Raw genomic sequence first — 25,710 nt, 5'->3', positions numbered from 1 at the left:
CCTCTTGTAAACTTAGTTTAGTTTGTTGCATATTATAAAAATGGGGATAACAGGATATTCTGGTTTCTGTATATTTTCATTCTTTTACAGATGTGTTGATGTCTTCAGAGATAGGAATAATTATATTTGTTGTGGTACAGATGGCTTTAAAATCAGTACATGTAATTTGTAATTAAAAAAACCCCAACAGTCTTAGGGCATCCCATCTGATGTAGCTATTTTCTCTCACCAACATCTACTTTTCTTGCAACAGCAAAATTATTCTCTCTCGCTTTTTCTCCCAGTAGCACATAAATACTACCACTGTAGCATCATTTCTTCCTCATCTTCGGTTTCTCAGTCTCTGTCTACAGGACTCCCTGAAAGCATGCATTTACTTCATGTCTCACTGCCTGCATTCTGCCAGTGTATATGAATGCATGTATATGTATGCATTCTGCCTCCTTGGGTACATAGCAGCCATGACTCCTTAGGGAGCACACTCTTCGTACTTGCAATGCCTTCCAGCAACGCACCCTTCTTTGGATGGAACCAGATGCCTCTGCGTGCAGATCCTATTGAGGAGCTGTGGCTTTTCCTCCCCAAAGAAAATCAGTGTTTTGGAGGGGACTTCAGATTCTCCTGAAATGTTAAGGTTTGTTTATTGGGAAATTCGGCGGCAGTGATGCTGTCTCACCTTTCGGGTTCTTTGGCCGAGTGTTACTTACGGCGTGCACCTGTGTGGCCTCCTTGAGTAAAGGCCCAGTCTATGTGCTGTTCTTGAATTTTGCTTTTAATAAAAAAATCATCTTTTGAGATTGACTTATTTGGTGAGGGAAATAATAAAATATATCTTACGTATTTCATCATTAAAACATTACTGTTGCTGTTAAATTTCCAGAAATTGAAACACACTTACTTAGAAAGCTATGCTCTATTTAACTACTGTATTGCAAGGGCTGTTTGTTTGTCTTCCAAATAATAGTTGTGTATTCCCTGGGCTCATCCCCTCTCCTCATTCCTTGCAGCCGTCACGGCCTTTCACAGAGGAAAGATGAGAACCATTTTCCATAGACCTGACAACTCCCTCCTTTGTCAGAGTCATTTCTTCAAACTGTCAGTGAATGTACCAACTGTAATCTGATAACTAGAAGGAAGAATAGCTCTTCAGAGTAAAGTGAACGGTTTCTAAAGTTATTCCAACTGTAACAAATTTCTTAAGGAATATAGTGATCTATATTGTACAGTTTTATTACATAATTTATGTAATTTCATTTAACTTTAACAGCTTGATTTTTATCATCTTCCTAAATCTGTGTTCTAGTACTATTTAATATTTAGAGATTCTAAGCAAAAAAAGACCATGTACCTTGACCTTGGGTATGATTATGACTGTAAATACAATCAGCTGTTAATTATCCATGGGTAAATTATCTGTTGTGCATAGTCTGTGCCGTTGCGGTTGTGGATTACCTGTGCCATTGCTACCTGTGCTGGTAGTGCTGCACAAGCACAGCTGAACTGCTTTTAGAACCAGCTCCAGTGCTGCCCCATAGCTGCCCCTGTGTGGGGGCAACTCAGGTGCCCTCATGATGTGCCTGCAGAACTCGGCACACAAAGGCATCTGGCTGGTTAGTTTTGGGAAGACTAATAATCTGTTTATGAAAGAAGACAGGCTAATGTTAATATGCATAATATAGGAATGTGATTACAATAGGCGTAATTCAAAGTATTTCTGAAAGTTGCTGGACCTCTGAGAAATAGGTGACCTTGGAACTGAAAAGGTGGAGCCCATAGTGCCCATGATGATCATCGGTTGAGACTTGAGATATGTCACGAAAAAACATGCGTAACCCAGGAATAACTCTTCTGAAATCACTAGAGTTAGACTATATAAAATCATGTGGTGTGTTGAGAGCAGGTTCTCAGTTTCTTGTTGATATTTGGGCTATGTTTAACCCACTGACCTCAGTGAGGTCCTTGAGAGTTTTAACAGTTTTGCCCTCAATAGGATAGAAAAAAAAGTATGATTTGGCTATGACTTTTGTTTCATAACCTCACTTGTGGCATTTGAGTCTTCCACCCAAGGATGATACACTATGGTGCAGGTATTTCTGTTGGTATCTACCCTTTAAGATATATTAGTGATATTCCTGCTCTGTAAATAGAGCTGGGTTTTTCTGGGCTATGGGCTGCCAAATTTGAGGGGTTTAGACATGTAATGGCTGAATTTAATTGTTTGTTTGTTTTTTTTAAGGGGGTTTAACCCTTTGCCCTGTGCAGAAATTACGGTGGCTAATTGAAAGTGGGGCTTGTGGAAAGTGTTCTAATTTTTACTAATACTGAAGATTAATCTCCTGCCAGCCCTCGTCACTCAGAGTAGGCGTTTTGACTCTGTGTATTTTGCTCTAAAAGAGTATTGCCTTGGGTTGCCATAAATGTGGCCTGAGCAGTCTCCTGATGGGCTCTGTCCACCGGAGCAGCTGCAGGGAGCTGGGTGTGCTCACCCTGGCTTGGGCACACATGGGGTCCCCATGTGCTCTGCAGCATGACCCAGCGTTGTGTATTTGCCTGGTTTGCAGACCTGCAGAAGGCACCAGTTTACAGGTCTGTTTGTCAGAGAGTGCTTGAGCATGTCCTTAGCAGCCCCTGATAAGCAGAAACTCGTGTTAAATCCCAGGCTGACAGTCCCTGACTTCTTAGGAAGACTGCATGTGTAATGTCTGCGATGTGTTTAGCTTCTTATTCCAGGTTGGAGTAATGGCACAAGAATCTCTGACAGTTTCTGAAGCAAACTTGACTTTGAGCACTTAAATTGGGAGTCTGCAAAAAGGGACAGCTCAAGCTGTCAGAACAAGTTAACCATGTAGAGGATGCACAGCTAGGGATCCTTTCTTAGCATTACCTTCTTAGTTTTGGTGCTCTGCAAACAACCCCATAGATCCTCCTCTACTTACAAAATTATGCTGCTTTTATGGTTTGTTTCGCAGGGCTGTTGTGATGACTGCTTAATGCTCATAAAGAACAGTATGAGAGGTAGAGTACAGTGGGGAAAGGAGCAATGGTTAGACAATTGTTGAGTGATGGAAAAATTTTTAGTTCATGCTTCATGTAGTTTGATGCTGGTTTTACAGCCTATATTCTTGGTGAATAGATCTATTAAAACACTTCAGCCTCTTTTGATCATTTATCAATTATTTCTGTTTACCTACTTGATCTGTATTGCCAAAATATTTTAAAAACTGTACTTTTGTACAGTCATCTGAGCAAGGATTTGCAAACATGAATTTCAGTTACCAGCAGATAACGTCTTAGATGGTGGAATTCTCTCTTATGTAGCACTAACAACAAAACTGTAATATGTCACGTAAGGTTCGATAGCTTGCAGTTTCAATTGATAATTTAGTCAAAACTTCGTCAGGATACAGACCGCTGACACTTCTCTTTTTTCCCCCCCTTTATTCATTTTCCCCTATCTAAGTTTGTAATAGATTTTGGTTGAGACAAACTAGAACATGAAGAGTCGTGTTTAATATTGGAGTGACACCATGCACTTAAACAAGATCCTCTGTGCACGGCAGTACATTATTCAGTTGTGGTGCAGCACTCTTTCTCTTACTGTAAAAAAAGATCAAATGTCACTGGACATGTTCTGAATTTATCTGCATGCCAGTTTACCCTTCATCGGGAAAAATCCCTGGATTTTGCAATGACGAGGTTTTACAATCCATGTTTTTTGTTCCTTTTACATTTTGCACAAGTCCGTGGTGGGAGGGAGAGAGCTGTAAGTTACTGTAAGCAGTGTTTTTTCTAGCAAGTTGTTTTATTAAACCATTCTGAGCAACCAACCCTCAGCGCAATGTCACTATAACCTTTAAGATAATATATATTTTTGCTGTAGAGTTAACTTCAATAGCCACGTAGGTATTGCTTCAAGCCCATTCCCTTCCTAAGTTTACTCTGGCTGGAATATTGTGGTGCTGTGAACTGGCGTGTGTCAGCAGTGTTGCAAGCGGGGTGTTGTTAGGGATGGAGTAGCCCTCTGACAAGGCTGCCTGGGTTTCTCATGGTAGGGAGCAGTCCTCGGGCAGCTTACAGAGCCCAATAGCCAGCTGCTTTCTGCTGTGCCTGCAGGCAGACACCGAAAATCCTGAGAAGCCGCTTGCGGACATGGCTGGGAGGAGAGTGGTAAGCAGGGGTGTTGGGGAACGGCTGCAGCATCAGGGTAGGAAGCACAATACCTAAGCACCGCTTCTTGTGTGTGTGTGTAGCTCAGGGCTTGAACCCACAGATATAAGTGCAATATCCATGTGGTCTGTGAGCGGGATTTCAAAGCTGCCCTCATAGTTAAATCTGGATGCCAAGACTGTCTCTTGGCGTGGTACTCTCTGGCTGCCACTTTCACTTGAGCCTTGTGAATCAGGACAGTTGTCCTGGTCCAAACCTAGGAGTCAGCCTAGCCCAGAACTCAGTAAGGACAGTGGCTAAAAAAAGATATCCAGGGAAGATGATAAGAACAGGCAGAGCAAGTAGTGTTTCTTTCCTGGAAATCTCTCTGCTGTTCCTGATGCCCTGTGGCTCCAGGAGGAGTGTTTAATATCTCTCACTGAATATTTCTGCCATTGATTTGTCCGTTTGTTCCTGAGCCAAGACTTTCACCGCCCGACATGTTTGAAAGATAATTTAATTTTCTTTTTATGGCTCCAGCAAAATGCTTCTTAAACTCTCTTTTGCCCACCTTACTATGCTTATCCTGCCAGCCATTGTAGCAACCTGGTTGACTATGCATCTACTTTGTAGTAAAAATACCAGTGAAATTTCTGTAGGGCTGATGATTCTCTGAGACCTTCTTGTAAGCTAATGCTTCCATCTTTCTGGGCAACAAAAGCATATCGTGATTTGCTACAAGAGAAATAGGGAGTAGTTCAGCTTGCTTCATAAGAAAGAACTGTGGGTGCTGCTTCTAAAATCTCCCAGTAACACATTTGGATGACCTTCACAAGATCCCAGTCTGGGGAGGAAGGCTTTGCCTCGTTGCTGCTCAAACACTGATTATTCACATGAGCTCAAAAATAGTTGCTTATCAAGGTTCTGACATTCTTGCTACTTTTTCTTTTATTTTTCCTAATAGTAAATAATTTGTAAAATTTATTGTAAAATAAATTAACCTCCCTGCAGCCAAATAAAAGAGTGAATTTAGAAGTATGTAGCTGGAAAAGGACTTATCTCTCTGACAGTCCAAATAACTTGTTTCGAAGAGAATTAGTCTCCAAATTATGTTATTTTTGTGTTAGATGTTCATTTTTTAATGTATTATTTTTTTGTGGGGGTAAAATGTGCTGAGGTGGCTGTCTACAGGAGTTAGATCTTCGTATCTACAGATGATGTACAGAACTGACAGCCAAAGCCAAATACCCTCCCTGAGTTTAGGGAAAACTTTGGAATGGGAGCAGAGCACTATTTTATGCTTTCTTGTTAGAAATATGTCAGATCCAAATTTTAAATTATGTTATTTTTGTGTTAGATGTTCATTTTTTAATGTATTATTTTTTTGTGGGGGTAAAATGTGCTGAGGTGGCTGTCTACAGGAGTTAGATCTTCGTATCTACAGATGATGTACAGAACTGACAGCCAAAGCCAAATACCCTCCCTGAGTTTAGGGAAAACTTTTGAATGGGAGCAGAGCACTATTTTATGCTTTCTTGTTAGAAATATGTCAGATTCCAAATTTTTTTTTTTTTTTTAATATGAGCACGTTTGCTGAGAACTGCTGCTAATTTACACGTTGGAGGTAACAGCTAAGCCATCTGATGATGACAGTCATGACTAGTGTCCTGAAATGAATTTGGCCCGTAACCCTAGCGACAAAACAAACAGTTTTGAGGAATGAAACAGCCCCCATATTACAAAACAGTAGTTGCATAAAATATGGTGTCTGCTCTAATAAAAAATGTGTCTAAATTTCTTGTCTTTTTATTTAAAAAAAAAATTGTTGGGATCAGAATTCACGATTAAAAATAATTTTGCTGGTTATATTACTCTCTTGTTTGTTTATATATATGTTTGGGGTTTGCCATAGCTTATTCACCAGAGGTTTCTTTGCTTGTGACTAGCACTCTGAACCGCTGTAGTCAGGTTTCCCAGTGTATTTCTTGCCACTTGGACCTGTCACTACTGTATGTGCTTGCACAAACCATCTGCGACTGTGGTTCAGAAGTTGTAGCTTTGCTCTGTTTGTTTTTTTTTTCTCCCCAAAGGAATAAAAAGTCAGTTTGTGTCTCAAGCTGTTTCTCTCCTGTTTTCTCAGCAATTTTTTTTCTCATCAAGAAATGATGCATAACTCCCATGTAAAAATAAGTGGGATAAAATAAAGAAGTTCAATATTTTTCATTTTTCAATTCCATGTAAACATTAAGCGCAATTTTTTAAGGTTGAATATTAATAAGCACTGTAAGGGCATACATTTTTAATGTAGCTGCTGCCCACGTTTGAAATTAGGTCATTCAGATTTTCTTCTTACTGTTTATTCCAGCAGTTAATGTATCACATGAAAGTAGAGTTCAAGACCAGTGTTTCATACTAATTAGAAGCAGACTTAAGGTTGTATTTTGAAGGCAAAACATAAAACTTTATTTCTTTATCTATTTTATCTCTAGTAGCTCTTGAAGAAGCTGGTAAACCTGGAAATTAAATAGAGGCAAAACTGTGTGCTTTAAGATGCATTTTGCAATCTCTCCCAGTTGGAAACAAGGCAGGAGTCTGATTCCAAATGTTTGCAGCATGCAGTTGGAGATGTGCCAAGATGGCACTATAAAACAGTCATTTGTGCTGTGAAACTGGGGTTTGGGCAGGGCTTGGCATTGTTATTGACTTACCCAAGGAATTTTAAAGGTTAGTCAAAGCAAAAGTTGACCTTTCAGATGGGATTGCAAATTAGTCTTTTTCTCTATAGGAGTATCTTTGGTGCTGGATTTCTAATAGTAGGTATATTTTGTAAAAGTAAAATTAATTTTTTTACATCTTTTTTTTAATCCATGCTTGCATAATTTTTTTGCAAGATGCCAATTTCTGTGCTCTCAATAAATAATGGAAATGCAGATCTAAATGTTTCACAGCTGGTCATGAACAGCAATAAGTAACAGTAACTCTTAAGAAGCTGAAAATGCTGTTGAAAGCTTATTGGTTACTATCTACCATACCTCTTGCAAAGCTGCTTAAAAGTTTAAGTGTGTATGAAGTTAACATGGGTTTCTATAAAGATAAAAAATAATGGTTAACAGATTTTTGTAGTTGTCACGCTTTGAATGAAGTATAACATTGTTATGTTTAAAGTATGTTAGACTATTACAAAAATAATCTAATTGAAATGTCGTGTTTTCTTTCAGCTCCAGTGATAAACCGATTCACCAGACGGGCATCGGGTAAGTTGGATAAAGTTGCATGTTTCATTGGTCTACATAATAGTTGAAACATAATGCTGACGGTGATTGTTATGTAAAACATAATATGACATTAGTCGGATTTCTTTAAAGATGACTGACTTAGGTTAACCTCGAATTTGTTAACTGGTTTACTGAAAATTGTAGGCAAGGTTTCAGGTCACAGAACTTGCGTGAAGCCTTCTTGTTGCTGTGGAATTTATGAAAAACCTAAGCTTTTCTTTTTTCCTTTAAAGAAAATAATTTTAGTCCTAACAGAACTGAACTTTGAAAGCAAGAACTGAATGTAATCTGATGCAGGGTTGTCTTGTTTACTTCATAGACAGCCTGAAACAGCAATTTGGTGATCATCTATGCATGAGAAAATGTACAACCGTGCTAGAAATCTCCCTGTGTTTTTCAAAACCGAGCTGTTTTGTGTACATGGTGCGTTGTTCTGCTGTGCAGAGCTGGCAGATCAGGTCCTAGAAGCAGCATTGCCGTGGTGGTGGTGTGTTGTGCTAGGAGTGTGCCTGCCTAGCTTGATGCGTATTCTTCAAGTTAACTTGGTTCGTGCCGGCTCAGAGGACTATTTACCTTATTCCATTACATGTAACAGATCCCTCCAAATTACGTATCATTAAAAATTAATATTCTTGGCCTCTCCTTATTGTTCTGCTGTATCATAGCCTTTGGGCTTCATTTTTGAGGGCTTTTTCTCCTGAAGCATGAGGCCCAGAACCTAAGTCTTATTTGTTTGAAATACTATGAATCTGGAAGTGGGGTGTAAAAGCCACCACTAAACGTAATGAGACTCGTGACTGACTCATGAGAGTCAGCAGAGCGGAAGATGTGAGCTGTTCGTAGTCATCTCAGCATGCTGAGTTTAAAATCTAACTATAAAACGCATTCTGTTTTCAACTGCAGATCATTTTTAGTAAATGTAATGAATTTTGTATTCCATAATGCAGTAAGTCTATCCAGACTTCTAATTTTGCTAGTTACAACCTCAGTCAGGTAGTTCCTTGTCTGTATAAAAATATTAGTGGAGATCCTCAGGATTACTAAGGAACTGTATAGAAAAATGGAGGTTTGCATTTGCAGGATAGGTGCATAGCATATGTAGCACAAAGTAAGAAAATGTAATGAATTCCAAATATTCTCTTGTTTTAAGTAATGATAATACTTCATGAGGTACTGTAGTATGAAATGAAAGGAATGATTCGTTAACTAGCACTCAGTAACAGTGAGCAGGGGTTTATGCAAATTACATTGCGTGTTTTAAGGAAAGTTTTACTGTGACTGATTGATAGCTGACTTTAATGAATGCAGTCCTTATCACACATCTGTTATAAGCTTTTGCATTTCAGTAGGAGAGTTTGATTGTTTGAAAAGCTAATACTTGCTCAGGAAAAAAAAAAATCAGTTATTTTTAATGTTCCTTTAAAAGGAAACTAAAACCATGTTAGAAGCCTGAAATTTTTGCACAGTTATTGGGGAAATAATTTCTATGGGCAATTAATATTTCATGTGTTGTGGTCTTGTTGTGGAGAGATAAAATAGTTATCTTATTCAGAATAATGAGTCAAGCTGTATGGTATGGTCCAGATGTAATCGTGTGAATACACTTCAAGGTGGAAGAAGGTAATACTGTAGTCTACTATATGTACTATTTTATTAAGTTTCTGGCAGCTTTAATAGTCAAAATAATTATTTTTCAAACAAGAAAGCCCATGAAAGCTGATAGTTCTTACTTTTCTTCTTAAATACTAAATAACTACCAGGGAGGTACAGTACATTTAAGAAACTTGATTGATAAAATATAAAATTAAAAATATGAAACAGACTATGCTGATAGTACAAACATTTTACAGGGATGTTTGCAGTCCTAACTGTATTTTTAGATACTTTTTTTTAATTGAGCAATTGTTTGGATACATTAAGGTAGTTAAAATACCTTGCAAGTGGAAAAGCCAGATAGTAGCTGTTTTTTTATGTTTGGTAGCTTAATACCATTCTGTAATCGAAGTTGATCCTCATGTTTAGGAAATGAGAGGCTGACCAAATGAAACATAGGGTTTTTCTCAAATACGGATTTCTGTTAATTTTAGGCTATTTAGCTAAGAGCTATTTTAAAATTTGAAATGTGCAAGATTGTCGATTCTTGAGTGGTTTTGAAGATTTGCTTCTGATGACGTTTACTCCAAGTTAATGACGAATATTCGGAGAGTTAGCTGTAGCACGTGGTTTCATGTTGCATCTGATCTAGTGATACTGCAGCCTGATTCCGAGGGAGTGATTTTTAGGGTCCCTACCTTTGTCACGCCTCTACCCATAGGTTGTCGCTACTTCCCTTGCATAGACCTAGGAGTTGTGCTGCCTGAGGGTGCATTGATTTAAAGAAAATAGAAATACAGGAGATTTTGGTGTGTTGATTTTTCATTGGGTCTCCAACTGATCTGTGCTGTGGCTCCCAAATAACTACATCTGAAAGAGGGGTAGTAGTGGCTGCCTTTAGCCAGTGGTGGGATGGAGAAAAAGCTGAACTACTGACGTCAGTTGAGGCAAAAAGTCCAATGATAGCTGCAGCAAAGGCTCCTAGACTGTTCTGCTAAAAGCTGCTTTTTGAGCTCTTGCAATGATAAGCAGGGAGAAGCCAGGAGAGGACACATATTTCTGCACAAAGAACAATAACTCTCTACAGTGGATATCTTGATTTTGATGTTTCTGTTACTCTTTGGATAATGCCTAGTATTTTACTTGGTGGCACAAGATACAGTTATTTTTCCTAACTGAGCTAGAAATTAAGCAGCCAGAGTTTAATTGCTGAAGCACCTGCTGAAAACAATATAGTAAGGCATTTATTATTTAACAGCTGTTCCTGTTAACATGCTGTGAATGTATTAATGTACTGTCATTGGTATGTAGAGGATAAAGGCATAAGTAAGCTAGGATCAATTAGTTGTTCTTGAATTTCAATTCTTAAAATTTATTGAGCTACCTAATTTAGTATCTCTTCTGTGTGTTTATGCATATGTGTGTATTTATGCATTGTGAGCTCTATACATAAAATACATGTATACCATATTGCTAATGACATAGCTACTTACGGACTAGTTAATAATGCACTCCATTGTTCTAGGCTATGCACAAAGAATAATAGATATCATAGTCTTAAATAGAGGAGTTTAGCAAGAAGAGGAGATTAAAAATACTTTACAGAGCTAGAATGAACAATGAGACAGCTGCAAGTAGTTAATCCTTAATTTTTCTTTTAAAATCTGGTGGGGCTGAGATGAAGAGAAAGGAGAAAAACTGTTGAGGAGATCAAGAGACTTGGATGGGAAGAAAGGGGGGCGTGGAGGTAGAAGCAGCATGAAGTGGAAGAGAAAGCTGTGAGTATGTTCATGAGGTGAAAAATGAGTGGAAATTCTTGAACAAGCTGAGGCAGCCAAGAGGTGCGGTTTCTGAATATAGACAGATACTTTCTTGCTATGGATGAGATTAGTTTTCATCCATCTAAGTATGAGATACCGAGGGATGGAAAGCTAATGTGGTTCTTTACGTTAGCAGAAGCATTGGGTTCCTGCTTTTCAGCATCTTAATGGATAGATAAACACGTAAATTATCTCATTAAATACTGGCAGGATTTTAGAATAATGCAACAAAACCAGCATGGGTTTGCTACAGAATGAGCTTAAATTTATACTTGATATATCATTTACGGAGGTTATTTATACGTATTTACTGGTATTATATACAAATGTATAATATCATCTTAATTCAGAAAGAGGTAACAGTCTATAAAGTTATTTCAGTTATGTATCTGCTTAAGCTTCTGAAAGAGTGAAGAGAACCTAACTGAGGTTGCTGTGAGTTAGCCTTCTTAAGCTAAGAAGAACTGGTAGATAGGCTCAAGGGCATCTGTAGGGAATCTCTTACTAATAACAGAGATAACTTCCTCATTCCTCTCCCCCAAACAATATCTAACTTCAAAATACCATTTTCATCCTGTGGAAAGGAAATAAATGAAGTTTTAAATGTTGTTCTCTCAAGCAAAGGGGAAAGAGAAGTAGCTTTACTTATTTACCAGCTTCTCCACAAGGCTCTAAACAAAAAAATAATTTAAACATAGCTAACAGGCAGAGTAGATCGGCGCTGAACCTCTAGGGAGAAACTGGCTTAGGTATATCTGGAATAAACTTGCAATCAAGGAGGTACCACTGTTACGGAAAGAACAGAAGGAAACAAAGAAGGCGAAAACTTTCAGTCGTCTTCACCATAGATGCCGGTAAGGACCTCTCCAAAGAAAAGAGAGAAACACATTATAAGTAAATTGATGCTTACATTATACACCTACTGCATCAGCCATCAACCTAAGTGAGAGAGAGAATCTCACATGACACTAGAGGAGATCTCTGTGAGACAAATATTATTACTTTTTCTTTTTTTTTTTTTTTTTTTACTTCAAAACTTTTTTTAATTTGCAGTTGTTGAAATTGGAAATATTTTTTGCCTTTACACACACTGCGAAGAACTGTCACTTTTAGGTACATGGCTGATTAGCTGAAGAGGAAAGGCTGAGAAAGAAGGAGGCCGTTTTTTATGCCCTGTGAAAAGGATGTGTTTAATTCATTTAGCCGGTACTCAGATGCAAAATATTTTTGTATGTACTCTTACGTACTGAAGTTTCTCTAAGAACCAAAACTCATTTTACTTTACAAATTTTAGACTTATAAAACGTCAACAGTTTGAAGAGAAAGAAGGAGATGCAACATTCTCTTTATTCTTAATTACTTGAGATGCCCAGAAGCCGTGATAATGGAATTGTCTAACACAGATGGTAGTTAATTTGAATTGGTAGAGAAGTCGTTTCAGTTCACTTCCGCTCAAGCCTTACAATTATTTAAATATTTTCCAGCAAGAATTTCTGCAGGTTAGAAATATTCTCTGTTAAACTCAAGTCGGCAGAAAACACTTAATCGGAAACCTATGACATTTTCAGTCATTTTAGAATTTTCAGAAATAAGTAAATCTTTTAATCGAAACACATTGATTAATTTCTAAGCCCCTCAAGCTAGTCGTTTTTATTAAATACTACATACACACAGTGAAACACTTGACAAACAAGTTAGTGAGTACTTTATAGCATCATTATGTATAATGATGACATCAGTGGTGGGTTGCCTGTCAGACCTCCAAGCCCGGTGAGTGCCACCGCATCAGAGACTGGACGCACGCATGCACACTTTGTCACACACGTCACGTTACAGGGCTGCCCCTATGGCGTGACTGGCCCGTGGCCCTTCCTGCCCAAGTTGGCTGCGCCCTTGTCATGCGGCTGTGGAGATGGGTGTTCTCAGCTCTCCCTGCCTGACGCACAGGGCTCACGCCTCTGCCTGGCATATGATAGATGCCTGCGTTTTTGGCACGCGTTCTGATAGGAGGAGGGAGGTTCTGTGCAGCCCTCATAAAAGGGAAAATCTGGGAGCAAGTTTGCCAGAACGATTTATCTATTCTTCATCTCATTCTTCATCTTTGCGTAAGGTGCCATTAGGAAGAAAGTGACAAGATAAAAGTTTTGGGCTTCATTATTCTGAACAGATGTGTGGACTGTGGATTAGTCATGCCCACAGTAGCATTTACATATGTCACTGCTAGTTTTCAGTTTAATGATTTCTACAGAAAATGTGACAACCTACTTAAGAAACACTGAGGAATTTTACTGAATTTAGACCATGGGAGTCCTGTTTAGTGAGGGAATGGCTAATTGCTTTCTGAAATCATAAGTATGGAAGAACATAGGCAGTATTAAATTCAATTGTTAAATATAAGCTAGTATTTAGGAAGAGCAAATCGATACTGTTAGCCAAGAATAGAATATGCCTCTAGGAACAATATTTCATCTGTAATTTCAATCTGCTTGAATTATACTGAGATTTTCTTAAAGCGATTGGCATACACTTTCCTATGGCATGTTAAAAATTGTCAGAGAAAGGCAGCTAACTGACATTAAGTGCTATTCCCTTTTCTACAGTAAGGCAGAAGCTGGAGTTGTACCAAAAATAATGGTAAGGAATGTAATAACTGTAAACTCCCCTTTGAAATGCTCAGGTAGGAGGCAGTGTTGTTGTAGAAGCATATCAAGTCATAGTGACAGAAGGAAGAAGAACAAAGAACTTTATTGATGAACCAGTAATTCCAGTGTAATTCTTCCAGAGTTACTGGTTCTGCTCGTTCTGAGTGATGAATAACCCCCAAACTGAATTCAAGTGATGTTGGATTCATCTTTATTCTTCGTTACGTGCATGTAGTCAATCCATAATTTAAAATGCCCAGTCCTTCAGGTTTTTTAAATAAACAGGGACATAGTCAGCTGACATACAGTAGTATCTAATACTAAAACTCAGTTAAGCACTAAGGCTGCATTGTAGCGGTGAGGAAAACCAAAAGAAAAAGTGCTGTCAGAACTTCAGGGCGTAACTACATTGCGTGACAGAGCACGGTAAAGAAAGCACCTAAGCTTATGGTAGCATATCAGTGTGGCAAGTTGTGACTTACTGGAGGTCACAGAAGCAGAATATTTTACCTAAGTTCAGCCTGCTGAAGGGATTGTTAGACTGTGCTGACTTCTGCGGGGCTGCAGCTGTACGTGGGTGCAGACGTACCGTGCATCGTTGTGTGAGTGGACATGCCCTTCGTTTACTTCCTGCTCCTCTTGCAAAGCAGTCACCGCTTCTGTTTCATGCAGCTTTCCTATGCAGCCGTGCCTCTTCCACCATATTCTGCAGCTGCCTCAATTGCTAATCGCTGAGAACATAGTCCCTTCTTGATTTTGTGATTTTGCACAAATGCATTGTATAGTCTGTACTCTCCACTCCTTACAGAGAATATTGTCTTTCCTTGTCATGGTCTCTCTTACAGTTACCATCATTGTAACACTTAAATCCTTTGCAAACCTTGAGGAATTACCCAACACCCATTTCCATTAACGAATGAGGAGTATCCCGAGTTTATAGGAGCTGAAGCATGGATATTCAAGTCAGAATGTGTATCACTAATTTTGCCTGCATCAGAAATGGAATACCCTACAAGCAATCCCTGTTTTCTTTCCATGAAGCACTTAGCATCATAACTCCTACAGCGTATAGCTGTAATTGTATGTGTGCAGCAGTTTAAAGATAAGGTGATCATACCTCTTTGCCCTGTGGTATGTCTACACTGTATTTTTTTCTGTGTGCCATAGTGAAACTTGCAACTCGTATATTCCGTCTGCTCTTGCAGGGTTATCCCATGGCCAATGGCACAGGGAGAAACGAGCCACAGAGTTTTCCCAAGAATAGCCCCTGATATCAGGTGCCACAAGAGCCAGTGGGACTTGTCTCTGGACTGAGCTTAGGCTGCTGTATAACAATATGGGCATGATGCACTGAGCTGTAGGCACGTTATAGCCACTGGGTCAGGGAGAGTGCTGTGCTTCAGTCTGGTCCGGGTCCTGCTGAAAGCACATGTTTAACTCTTGAGAATGAAGAACTGATTTCAGTGGCCTGCCCCACAACACTTCTGGGTCTTTGGAAAGTGAGCAATCGAAGCTGTTTCCCACCCAATCCATAACCAAGTGATCCAGCTTCCTTTCTTTAGTTTCTCTTGTGTAGCTTATTTGCTGTGCACTTCACAAGTTCTGCTGCAAATGAGAGAGTCACAGAAACGAGTTTAATTTGCTCTGTCTAGTCTCCTCTTATATTTTCTGGGAATTTGAGAAAGGTTCCTGTAGAAAAATGATGTAATAACATAGGCTTAGGGATGCTTAGACAGCATGCACATTTGCTTCCCAATGCTGACCACTGTTTTTGTTCAGAATGTCTAATAAAATAAATCATGACGTTAAACTTGGAGTACTTGTTCCTGACCTGTTGTTACCTTGAGATTTGTTGCTTTTGATGCAGATCTGAAGAAGGGCTTGTGTGCTCAGAAGCTTGTCTGCCTTCTTCCTGGTTCAGTTGTTTTAGCTGTTCTAGTGAAAGATTCTGGCCGTGAAACTTTTTCTTCTCTAGATTACATTGCATCTATATCATAACTATTCCATACTACAGTGTATAGTTGGACAGTAGTAACCTTATTCAAAAGAAAACAAAATTTAGGCTATCTGTGCATTACTTCTGGAACTTTTAAAGTGGTTCACTTTCAACATTCATTTATTCCTTTATTTAACCTCCAAAATCTGAAACATAGATTCTAGCAGGTTGTATCAAAGCGTTTCCTTGTATAGATCATCAGCAGGGGTTGAATATGAATTTTTTGGAGCCCATTTATGGAGCCGAGTTACAGAAATAGGCTAACTGCTGCAAATTAGTCATGCCAGATTTTAGATATGGCTATACTTAAGCTGTTTTGTCATAACACTTTAACACTAAGCTTAATAAAAGAAGAAGAGATTTAGTAGATGCATACTATAAGGCAAAGTTTGAGGTGGTGGAGGAAGGGAGGAAAGAATGCAAGAGAAGGGAGGGAGGGGCGATGGTAGGAATAAATACGTTAAGTCTTGTGCAGTGCCATAGGTTGCTATAGAGAAGGCTGTCAATATTTGTCCTAAGGAGGTGGCAGGGAAGGATGGAAATAAACAAATAGTGATTGGCCTAATTTTCACACACACAAATATTTATGCTACGCTTTGGGGAAAATTTTCTAATGCTTAGTGAAGCAATAGACTAAACTGTTCAGGAATATTGTGTTATCTCAGAAGTTTTAAGGAAAGGTAAGATGTTTTTCTGCAGGGATAGAGGTGTAATTCATGTCACAGCAGTGAATAGGGATGATTTAGATGATTTCTTGGGGTTTCATCTGTATTTCTGTGTTTGTTTAGATGTCCTTGCAAGCATATATCTCTAGACTGCATTTTATAGACTGACTAAAATGTACAGAGTAATCATTTTTAAATTGCACAATTTGGTAAAGCTAGATAGCAACCTCTTTAGAAGATAGGAGAGTTATAAATGTGTTTTGAGTTCACAAATTACTGCATACACTCCTTTATGGCAAATTGTAATTTTTCCTTCTGTTTTAGTATTACCTTTGGAAAGTATTCTGCATATAATTTTGTATCAATAAAATTAATCACCGTAGTTTTTTCAGCTATTTGGGCTGATCTTGTTTCAGATACATGAAACATAAACTGGAGGTTGATGTTGAAATATGAATCAAATTCGTCTTAATGGGCTATTGCCCAGTCAGTTTGATGAAGAACTCAGATACCCTAGCAAGGTAGGGAGCTGTTAGACTGACTGACCAATTCCTTTAAACTTTGTTTTATGTATGTAACTAGTAAATAAGATGGGTACAGGAAAGCGCCACAGTAGAGCTTGGGTCTATATGCTAAGCCCTTCCCGCAGCCAGCAGTGTGACCTCATCCATACTGCTATTTGGGAACAGTCCCATTCGGGACTGTGCCAGGGACCGCGCCAGAGCCTGGCTCCCCCTGCTTTCTTGGGTACTCAGGTCGGCATAGTCTCCTGTTCTGCTTGAGACTAGATAGGGGTCTATCTAAGGAGCTAAATTTTTTTTTTTTCCTCTTATTTTAGACAGACCAGTATTTGGCACTCTTGTACTTGGAATGCTTTAATGCAATACCTAATATTTCTTTTGTGACCAAACAAATGCATTATAGACAAAGAGGAGATCTTCTTGCTATCCAACTAAGTAGTAGTGAATAAATTCCAGAGGAAACAGGTTTTTCAGACAAAACAGACTTTCTATCAAAATAAATACAGATATAGAGGCCAAATGTTCATATTAATAACAATAAATATGGCATTTATTTATCTGCAAGCAATAGTTTGCACATGTCAATGATTATTGAATAAATGTACTAAGATTTCTTAATGGATGTTCTCAGATTGCAGTAAGTGCTGTGAACTAGATGATATAAAATACAGATTATTCTCTGTCGTATTTTAATTTCATTTTATAGCCAGGTTTTTCAGATTAATAGTTCCTCTCTTGTCTCTGGTTAGCATTTGACACACAACAAATTCTTCCTGTGTCTGACAACCTGTAGGTCGTACTGTATTTTCTGTTTTAACCTGCTTCCAAGTTCGCATTCACCATTGATAATCTCAGCGATCCCAATAACACCCCAGAATCATGATCAGAGAAGCTAATAATCTTCTAATGCTTTTATCAGGATGCTCATAACTCATGATTTTGAAAGAAATAAAATAATTGCTATTTTTTTTGAATGAGTATGCACATTACTGAAAGAAGTAAGAAAGATTTAAAAATTATTTTTGGAGCAGATGTGTATTTATAGTCATTATTTAATAATTCTGATTTTTCTTCTCTAAAATATTGCAGTATCTGTGTCTATGATAAGCTCAACTTTGGTTGCTGTGCTATTTTGTTCTTCAACATTTGTATTTAGATTAGGGAGGTATGCTGCTACTTCTATCTAGGTGACAGAGCATGAATCTCTAGGCTGTAGTATCTGCTTACCAGTTTTCCAGAACAATTCCATTCCATCAGTGATTTCATGTGGTTTGACTTTCATGCTATAGAAGATTTGTTCTGGAGGGTAAGACATGAATAAGACAAGGCATGTTTTACATAGTGAGTTGTTCAAAATGGAGTAACAGTATTTGTGGAACATTTTGCTTAGCAAGTTTTCTCGTAGAACACCATAATACAAATGGCTTGGCCTTTGACATTCAAGTTTGGCTTAGTATTTGGCAAGTACTGCTTCTTTTAAATACTGTGGAGTCAAAGAAAGGGAAAAATTATATATTTGAATATCTTTGCTAAATACTGTGGGGTTTAAAACACCAGACGCCATTTATGCCCATTGTATAAAATGAACAGCAGCCTGATGTTTTGCTTCCTAAATGCTCTGTGTCAGTTCTGTATGTTCCGTAGGAAGCACTATGCCTTGAGCTGCAGGGTGTACTTCTCAGTTGTTTAAACAAAATGTCCTTTGTCAAAGCACAAGCCCAAGGATTTCTTGCCATCAAACGCTCCCTATTTCCTGCACCCACCCCCCTGCTGCCACATTATCCTGTTCTGCAGCGACTTTGCTTCATGTGTCTTTATCATATCTGCTTCTCCAATGTCTAGTTTGGAGGATATAGACAAGTTTAAAGCACGGGAGGAAATATAGGATAAGGATAGCATCTCTGAAATCAGTATTTGTTTTCTTGTCAGTTGGTCTTTGGGGTCAGGTGCCCCCAAAGCCATTCATACTTGCACGTTGGACATCCATGTAAGTTTACCAGCCAAGCAGATTGGTACATCCCAGTAATAGTTTTGTTGCTAACTTGGAACCATATTTGCATTCTTTAACACTAGGCAATGCCAGTTTTCTCATTTCAGGTCTTGCTTTCTCTTCCAGATAAAGATGCGAATAATCTTCTCTCTTGAAAACTCATTGGAGATCTAATTTTTAAATCTAGTGTGTATGTATGCTCTTTCAAATGGGGTTACTTAGAACTGTGCTAGGCAAGTCACTATTGCTATCATACTATTATTATATGCAGTGTTTTAACACTTGCGGATCCTAGCTTATCACTCTTTGTGCATTAGATTTGTTTGATTTACTATTGCATACAGAAACTAATGGGAATGGTTGTGTGACCATTGCATACAAACAGTTGGGGCAGAGGAAAGCATGAATAACTAGCTTTTGTACTGTGCATAGTTGTGTTTTAAGCAGCATGAAATGACAGTGGAGCATTGCAAGGCATATTGCAGTAAGGGATTAAGACATCCTTCTGCATGCGCTATTTTTACTCCCAGTTGTCCCATTTGATTATTAGCTTACTAGTAAGAAATCTCCTTAATAGATTTTGAACTCAGGATCTCTTCCTCTGATTCAATCTTACATTGACTGTGTAAGTCAGGAAGAGTCCTGCTCCCTCCCATGCTGCTTGATCACATGGCAAGTGGAAACGAATCTGGCCATTGTATGGCAGTGGTGTTTGTGTGTGTGTGTAAAGTAGGATATAGCATTTTAGTATAAAATTTGTAAGAAAATTGTAGAAGGATGGCACATGAATTTGAAAATCTGTCCTGAGTTTTAGTTTCAGAAATTTCTCTGAATAAATATTATAAATATTTTTCTTCCTTATATTTCTCTCACCCAAATTAAATCCCATTTCTTCTTTAGGGGAAAATTAAATTGAATAAATTTTTTTATTAATGCAATGCATCTTTAAGAGTTTTGTTTTTAAGCTAGTGAAGTAGATCAATAACAAAAAGGTGAATAATTCCTGTTCTTGTTCTGATCGCTATTTTGTGTGAAAGTGAGAAAGATTGTTTTCTGGTGTCTTCACAATTATTGTGAAAAATTATTATGAGCATGCCAGAATGAAAAATTGCTACATGCCACAATCCACTCATGAAGAAGGTTGTATGTCTATATTTATTACATAGTTAGAATAGGTAACAGAGCTTGATCAGAAAATAAAGAAAAATGAACTTATCAGAGGAATACATTTTAAGTGGAAATGTTAAAGCCTTGCTTACTTGTTAAATGTCAGGCTACATGGGAACACTCTTCCCTTCTCCATACACAAGAAAATAATGAAAATGTGGAGACTCAGTTTCAAATAACCAGTCACACAAGAAGGACCCCCATCAGCCTAATCTGAAAGCTTCAGTCAGCCTCTGAAACCATCTTTCACACTGAACATCAGCTACACACTGCAACAAAACTGGGAGTTTATACCCTTGAAATTCCTGTGCATGCAGTCTAATAGCTAATGAGTGCACCTTTTAAGGCACGAATTCAAGGCCTACTTGCCAGCCTTATTCTTTCCTGCTATCACAGTCTGTGTTTTGGAAATACAGCTTTAGGGTGGAGCAGTACTGTAGAAAAGTGTGCTCTGGGAGCTGGGAACTTAAAACACTGAAAGGGGGGAGTCCTAAACAAGAATTACTTTCTGCTCCCTCATATTCTTGCCAGTGAGCAACAGGAAGAGACATCTTTCTTCCTTTTTCTCCTGCTAGCGTTGGTTTGGGAACTGTTTTCACACCTGTTCTGGGTGGGTCTAGAGCAGAGTACACCTACTCTTTTATTCATTTTTTTTGTCTATCCCATCATAGTAATATACTTCGGTATTGTGCAAAGATAGTCATGCAGGACACAGTTTTTTCAGGCATTTTCTTTACTGAGAAGATAGACACTAATCTTATTCTTTATTTTAAAAGAACCGCCAAATTTATGCTAACCATTTGGGAATAAATTCCTGGGGAATGTCAGCCATCACCATTTTGGGGTTTAGGCTCAAGTAGACTAAGTCAAAGAATCAGCAGACAAAAATGTGTGTGTGTGTATGTATTTATATAAAACATGGCAAAAATGGCTCCCTATATAAGGCTTACCTGCTGTTCTGTAGGATTTCTAGGCACATCACACAGAGTCAATCACATTTTCTCATGGTGAGTATGAAGGAATGCTTCAGATGCAAGACAATTAAGAAAGGAGAAAAGAATTACTTACGCCTACTGTGCGGCATAATTACACTGAAAAAGATGAGGTCCTAATCTAAAAGATCCTCCTGAGGTGTGCTCCTGGGATCAGTTTGCTGGTGAATAATTACAGAGGAGAATCTAAATTGTCATCATGGTTCAGTAGTGCCCAACAACACCGACATGTTGTTGCATGTTGGTGAAGACCGTACATTTTGCTAATTAAATTTCCTGCTTGCACAAGTCAAACCATGTAGGAAAGACAAGTACGGAGTGCCCCATACTTCATCTTAATAAGCCCCATATGTATGGGGCTTATTAATCAACCCAGTTGGTTTCTTTCATATGCCATCCAAGAAACTGGTCTGCTGCAAGAATGAGGAAGGGGGAAATGGTACAATTTTTATGGATCAGCTCAAGAAATGCAATCTATGTGTAAAGGACGGTGTGGAAAAATACTAAAAGGGAACTATGGTCAGGCAGCTGTCACAGTAGCAAAGCAGAGACAGAGAGGAGTAACACAGCGTGACAGTAGCTGATACACCGGGTTAGTAAGGGCTTAGAAGAAGAGACTAGGAAGCCTGTGCTTGATACAGTCAAAAAGAAAGAGTTAAGTGGGGTTTCAAATCCTTTGTGGTACACCTACCACCAAGTGTCCAGCAGCAGTTCTTGTTGGGTGAAGACATCCTAATTTCCTGCACTGTGCACATTCCCATCTCTGCAGAGAACCTGGTCTCAAAGGGAAGGAAGATTAAAATGCATGATGACGTAAAAGCTGTGCTGCATAAAGGAGACAAAGACTGCCTGCTATTAGGGAGTGGTTTGCTGCAGTTTGACAGAGGTGTTAACTGTGTGTATCACTATGCTAATACTCTGTACTTGCTGATGTGGTCGTGCAGCTCATGGTATCCTCATACCTGACTCTGGACGCCAGTTGCTTAAAACCTCCTGAACACAACTTGACTGTGGAACTGTCAAGAAACTGTGTCGATTTAAAGTTGAAAGTAACAGGAATAAATTCATTCCTGTAGATGCTCTGGCCCCCACAAAGATAGAATATTACTGTTACCTGACATAGAACAAAAAGCTGTCCTGACGAATTTATATGGAAAGCAGTTAATTGAATTCACAAGTACATTTAGCTGGTCATGACACACTGGAGATCATAAACAAATGTATGTGGGACTGTACCCTAGATCACTGGGAACTACAGCTCAGGCTCTTGTGATGTTACAGAGCAGCAGTATAAATGGTGTCTTGAAGAAATAAAAAGTTAGAAATGAAGTAATCTGTGTAATTGATCTCTAAATGGTTGTGAATGATGTGCCTGGAATGAGCTACAAGAGTGGCCTCTAAGGGACAAGAAAATTAAAAAAAAAAAAAAAAATCACTTTTATTGAGATTTGCGGAATAGCGGCCTCCTGCCCTTCTAGCATAAGAGCATACATGGAACAGAGAGGCCTTGGTCTGGGTTGATGGTCAGCTCCATGGCAGACTCAAAATACTCTAGAGTGTGTCTGTGGATGGAAGAGAGTGTATGAAGTAGAGAAAGGACTAATACGTGTGTGCATGCTTAGATGCATATGCTCACGTACACGCAGCTTTTGCCATACATATGCTTCTCTTCTAGCTGTATAATAGTAAATTATACAGTTTTTGTGGCCATGTGTGTACACACATACAGGCATGGCACACAACCTTATATTTTATGTTTTCTAGCTTTTTAAATTAGGTAAATTTAGTGGAATATTTACAGAGTGTGTAACTGTTAATGTAGAGAGATGCTTTAAGTGGAACATGGGGTATGTTCATAATTTTGTTAAAAAGAAACTGATTTGGAAAAAAATGTTTAGTAATAGATACAAACTACTAAGTAATAGTATTTGCTGAATTCGCCTAAAAGCTGTAATATATTTTGTCACATACTGTTGTTCATTTTATGGATTCTTACTTTCTGAGTAGAATTGCTTACGTGTTTTCTTTCTCAATACTTCTTGTGGAATCCTAATTTTGTTGTCCTTAAAGTAATACTCTGTTTCATCTCCTGTGGCAGGTAGACATTTACTTATTTTTTTCTTTTATTTTTATTCAGTTTCTATTGTTTGCGATACATTTTAAGTTTCTTTCATTCTGAAAGAGCAGACAAGGTTTCAGGGGTGCTAACTGGCTTTTTCTGTCAGTTGCTGTGGCAATGATTTACCAATTATTTATTTTTTTTTATTTTTATAGTATTTTGGTGATCGAGTTGGGGGAAAAAACATTTGAAATTGTGATATAGTGCACTGACGTTTATTTGAAATGCTTGGTTTGAATGCAAATTTTTCTAGAGTGAATGTACCAGCCTTAGTTTTCATAAAAAGTAGAAGTTTATTGAGTTTCAGAATGTGTTTATTCTATTAAACAACTCTTTAAGTAACTGGACTTATATAATTGTGGTTACTAAGAAGTGGCAGTTATATCCATAATTCTGACATATCTGTAAATTTCTGGCAGATCATTTTCAGGATGTAATATTTTGTGGTTTGTCTCTGATAATGTAATTCTTGTTTGGAGTTTGAGCAAAGTTCTTTCAATATCTGTGGCATTTTCAATGCTGAAGCAAAATCAGTTTCTGTGTTATGTGATTTTAGTTTAATGACCAGATATGTGACAAAGTAACTTTAAAATTTATGGTTAAAAGCTCCGCGTTAAGGTTGAATTATTAAGTAGAAAAAACTTGTTTACCAAAAGTTAAAACTGACTGATTGTGAGTTATGTTTTCTATCATGAATTTATCAAGCCTATGTATTCAGGACTAGACCTTATTTTTAAAAAGTGCTAAGTATCTCCCACTGATTTCAGTGAGAATGAAGGTGCTCAGTTGGATGGAGATTGAGGTGGCAAGTGGTTGTGTTGTGCAAATGAGGAAGCAAATTTCAGGGGCATTTCTGTTCAGTTCACACTTCTCATGCAGGGCTCCTTAATCAGAACACAACGTGACTGATGGATCATTTTCAAAGACATTATTTATATGAGCAATTGGAATTGTGTCTATTTATAGGCTGGTTGCAATCACATCCAACTACTGGGTTTCTTAGCGCATTTATCCCATGAGTGGTACCAGCAGGAACTCTGCATTTACATCCCCATGTTGCCATTTTTGATGAATGCTCCTTTTTAATGAAACTTCTCCATTTTCTTCCTTGCATTGGTTTCATGACTGCAAAGTTAAAACTACCACTGTCCTTCCTTCTGAAGGTAAAATCAACACACTTTAATGATTAGGTTATGAAATTGCACATTGATGCAAGTGGGTAGAACATACGTAAGTGGCTTAACAGAAGGGAATAATGTAACCCTGGACTGGCTGGATTAATGGAAGCTCTTTGTTCCCAGCCATCTGGGATATGCATGTACACTTCTTTCTCTAATAAATGTTTAGTATCAGAACTTTGGGGTTTTTTTAACCTATGGTTTTATTTTGTGTTCCACACAGAGTGGGAGCGGCATGACTGCTTCTTCATATTCTCCTCTTATTTTTGTGGAGGATCATGTCTAGTGAAGACTTACAATTCTGTTTTCCAGTTGAGTCGTTGATCCTTTAGTTGATATAGCCACAAACTTGTTTTGGGAACTGTATGCTGTTTCGCTTTGCTTCTGACATGGATATTGGGGAATATAAGTTAAGAATTTTAATTTCTTTTTGCAGACAACAAAACCGGTGACTAGAAAACTTTCTTTTTAGGCTTTTGAGGGTTCTTTTTACTTTCTAGTCTTTCGATCTTTGCTTCCTTGAGAAATCCAATTTTATTCATAACTATCTCTTTTGTGCTTATCACAATATATAATTACAGTGATAAACATTACAAAACAGATTGGAACAAGAGCCTGTAACTAATCCATTCAGCAGTGGTCCCCTGCCTTCTAAAAACTGTATTAAACATAAGTATTTTGCACCATGCCCTTATGGCCACTAAACTTTAGAAGTTTGTTCTTCATGATGGAGAACTGAACGCCCAGAGTTGTTGGGTAGTACCTGGGTGAGGGAGTGGAGACCCTGAACCATGTGCTCCCATCTTCTCTCAGGTCTTGAAGCACCCTGTTACGCCTTTTCTTTCTATTATATTCTTGCAGATATAAGGAATGGCTGGGGACTACGGGGGACAGATGCACCAGTATGAGGGAGCGGAGGCTCTGTATGTGGTGTATCCGCCATTCTCTGGATCCCACAGGCTACCCATGCTGTATGTACAGTGCTTTTACGTGGTGTCTCTTAATTCTTATATAGTCCTATAGTTATTACCTGGATTCATCCTTATAGGTGTATTATGTTAATAATATTTAACTTCAAGAGGGCCTAAAAATATTCTGAGGGCCTTCTGCCATGCCCACTGAAACCAGAGATAATATTTATACTTTTTTTTACCAAGTTTTGACTGATTTTTTTAAAATTTATAGTTTTCAAAGGTCAGTGTAGTTATGATGAGTTATGAATGGGTTCATATGATCTGGAAGATCTTAAAATTTCCTTTCATTAGCAGCTCACTGAGGTTTTTTTATCTTTCCTCTTGTACTGTGCCTTTTCTAAGTCATTAGACTTTCAGTGGTGACAGCATAATAGCAAACACTTTATTCTGAACTGTTCTTGAAAAAGAGTAAAAGAAAATATGAAAGGCCTCTTTCTTACTGGGTGTAAGTAACAGTAGGAATTCATGTCTATTTTAGATAGTTTTGTTATCATCAATAAATAATTGTGTCTTTCTGTGGGTGATACTCTAAGTGAACATTGACAGCGTCAGTATACATGCTCCTTCTCACTCTAGATCACATCGTTATTTCCCTTGGCAGGTACCTGTATGGACTCGATGCCTGACACCAC

General features: G+C 38.2%; 1 protein-coding gene across 1 annotated transcript in view; it reads left to right on the top strand.

The window, feature by feature from the left end:
- Nucleotides 1–4,149: 4,149 nt before the first annotated feature.
- The window catches only part of PRKAR2B (protein kinase cAMP-dependent type II regulatory subunit beta), a 72,576-nt gene continuing 51,015 nt past the window's right edge, over nt 4,150–25,710 (top strand). Inside the window, exons 1-3 of the mRNA XM_009289093.1 lie at nt 4,150–4,204; nt 7,365–7,400; nt 7,866–7,966. Coding sequence (XP_009287368.1) covers nt 4,150–4,204; nt 7,365–7,400; nt 7,866–7,966 — 192 coding nt within the window. The remainder of the gene's footprint in view (nt 4,205–7,364; nt 7,401–7,865; nt 7,967–25,710) is intronic.

The sequence above is a fragment of the Aptenodytes forsteri genome, unplaced genomic scaffold (assembly GCF_000699145.1).
Source record: "Aptenodytes forsteri isolate BGI_AS27 unplaced genomic scaffold, ASM69914v1 Scaffold137, whole genome shotgun sequence".
Lineage (NCBI taxonomy): Eukaryota > Metazoa > Chordata > Aves > Sphenisciformes > Spheniscidae > Aptenodytes > Aptenodytes forsteri.
The sequence above is the reverse complement of the archived record's forward strand: the minus strand, read 5'-3'. Positions and strand labels throughout refer to the sequence as shown.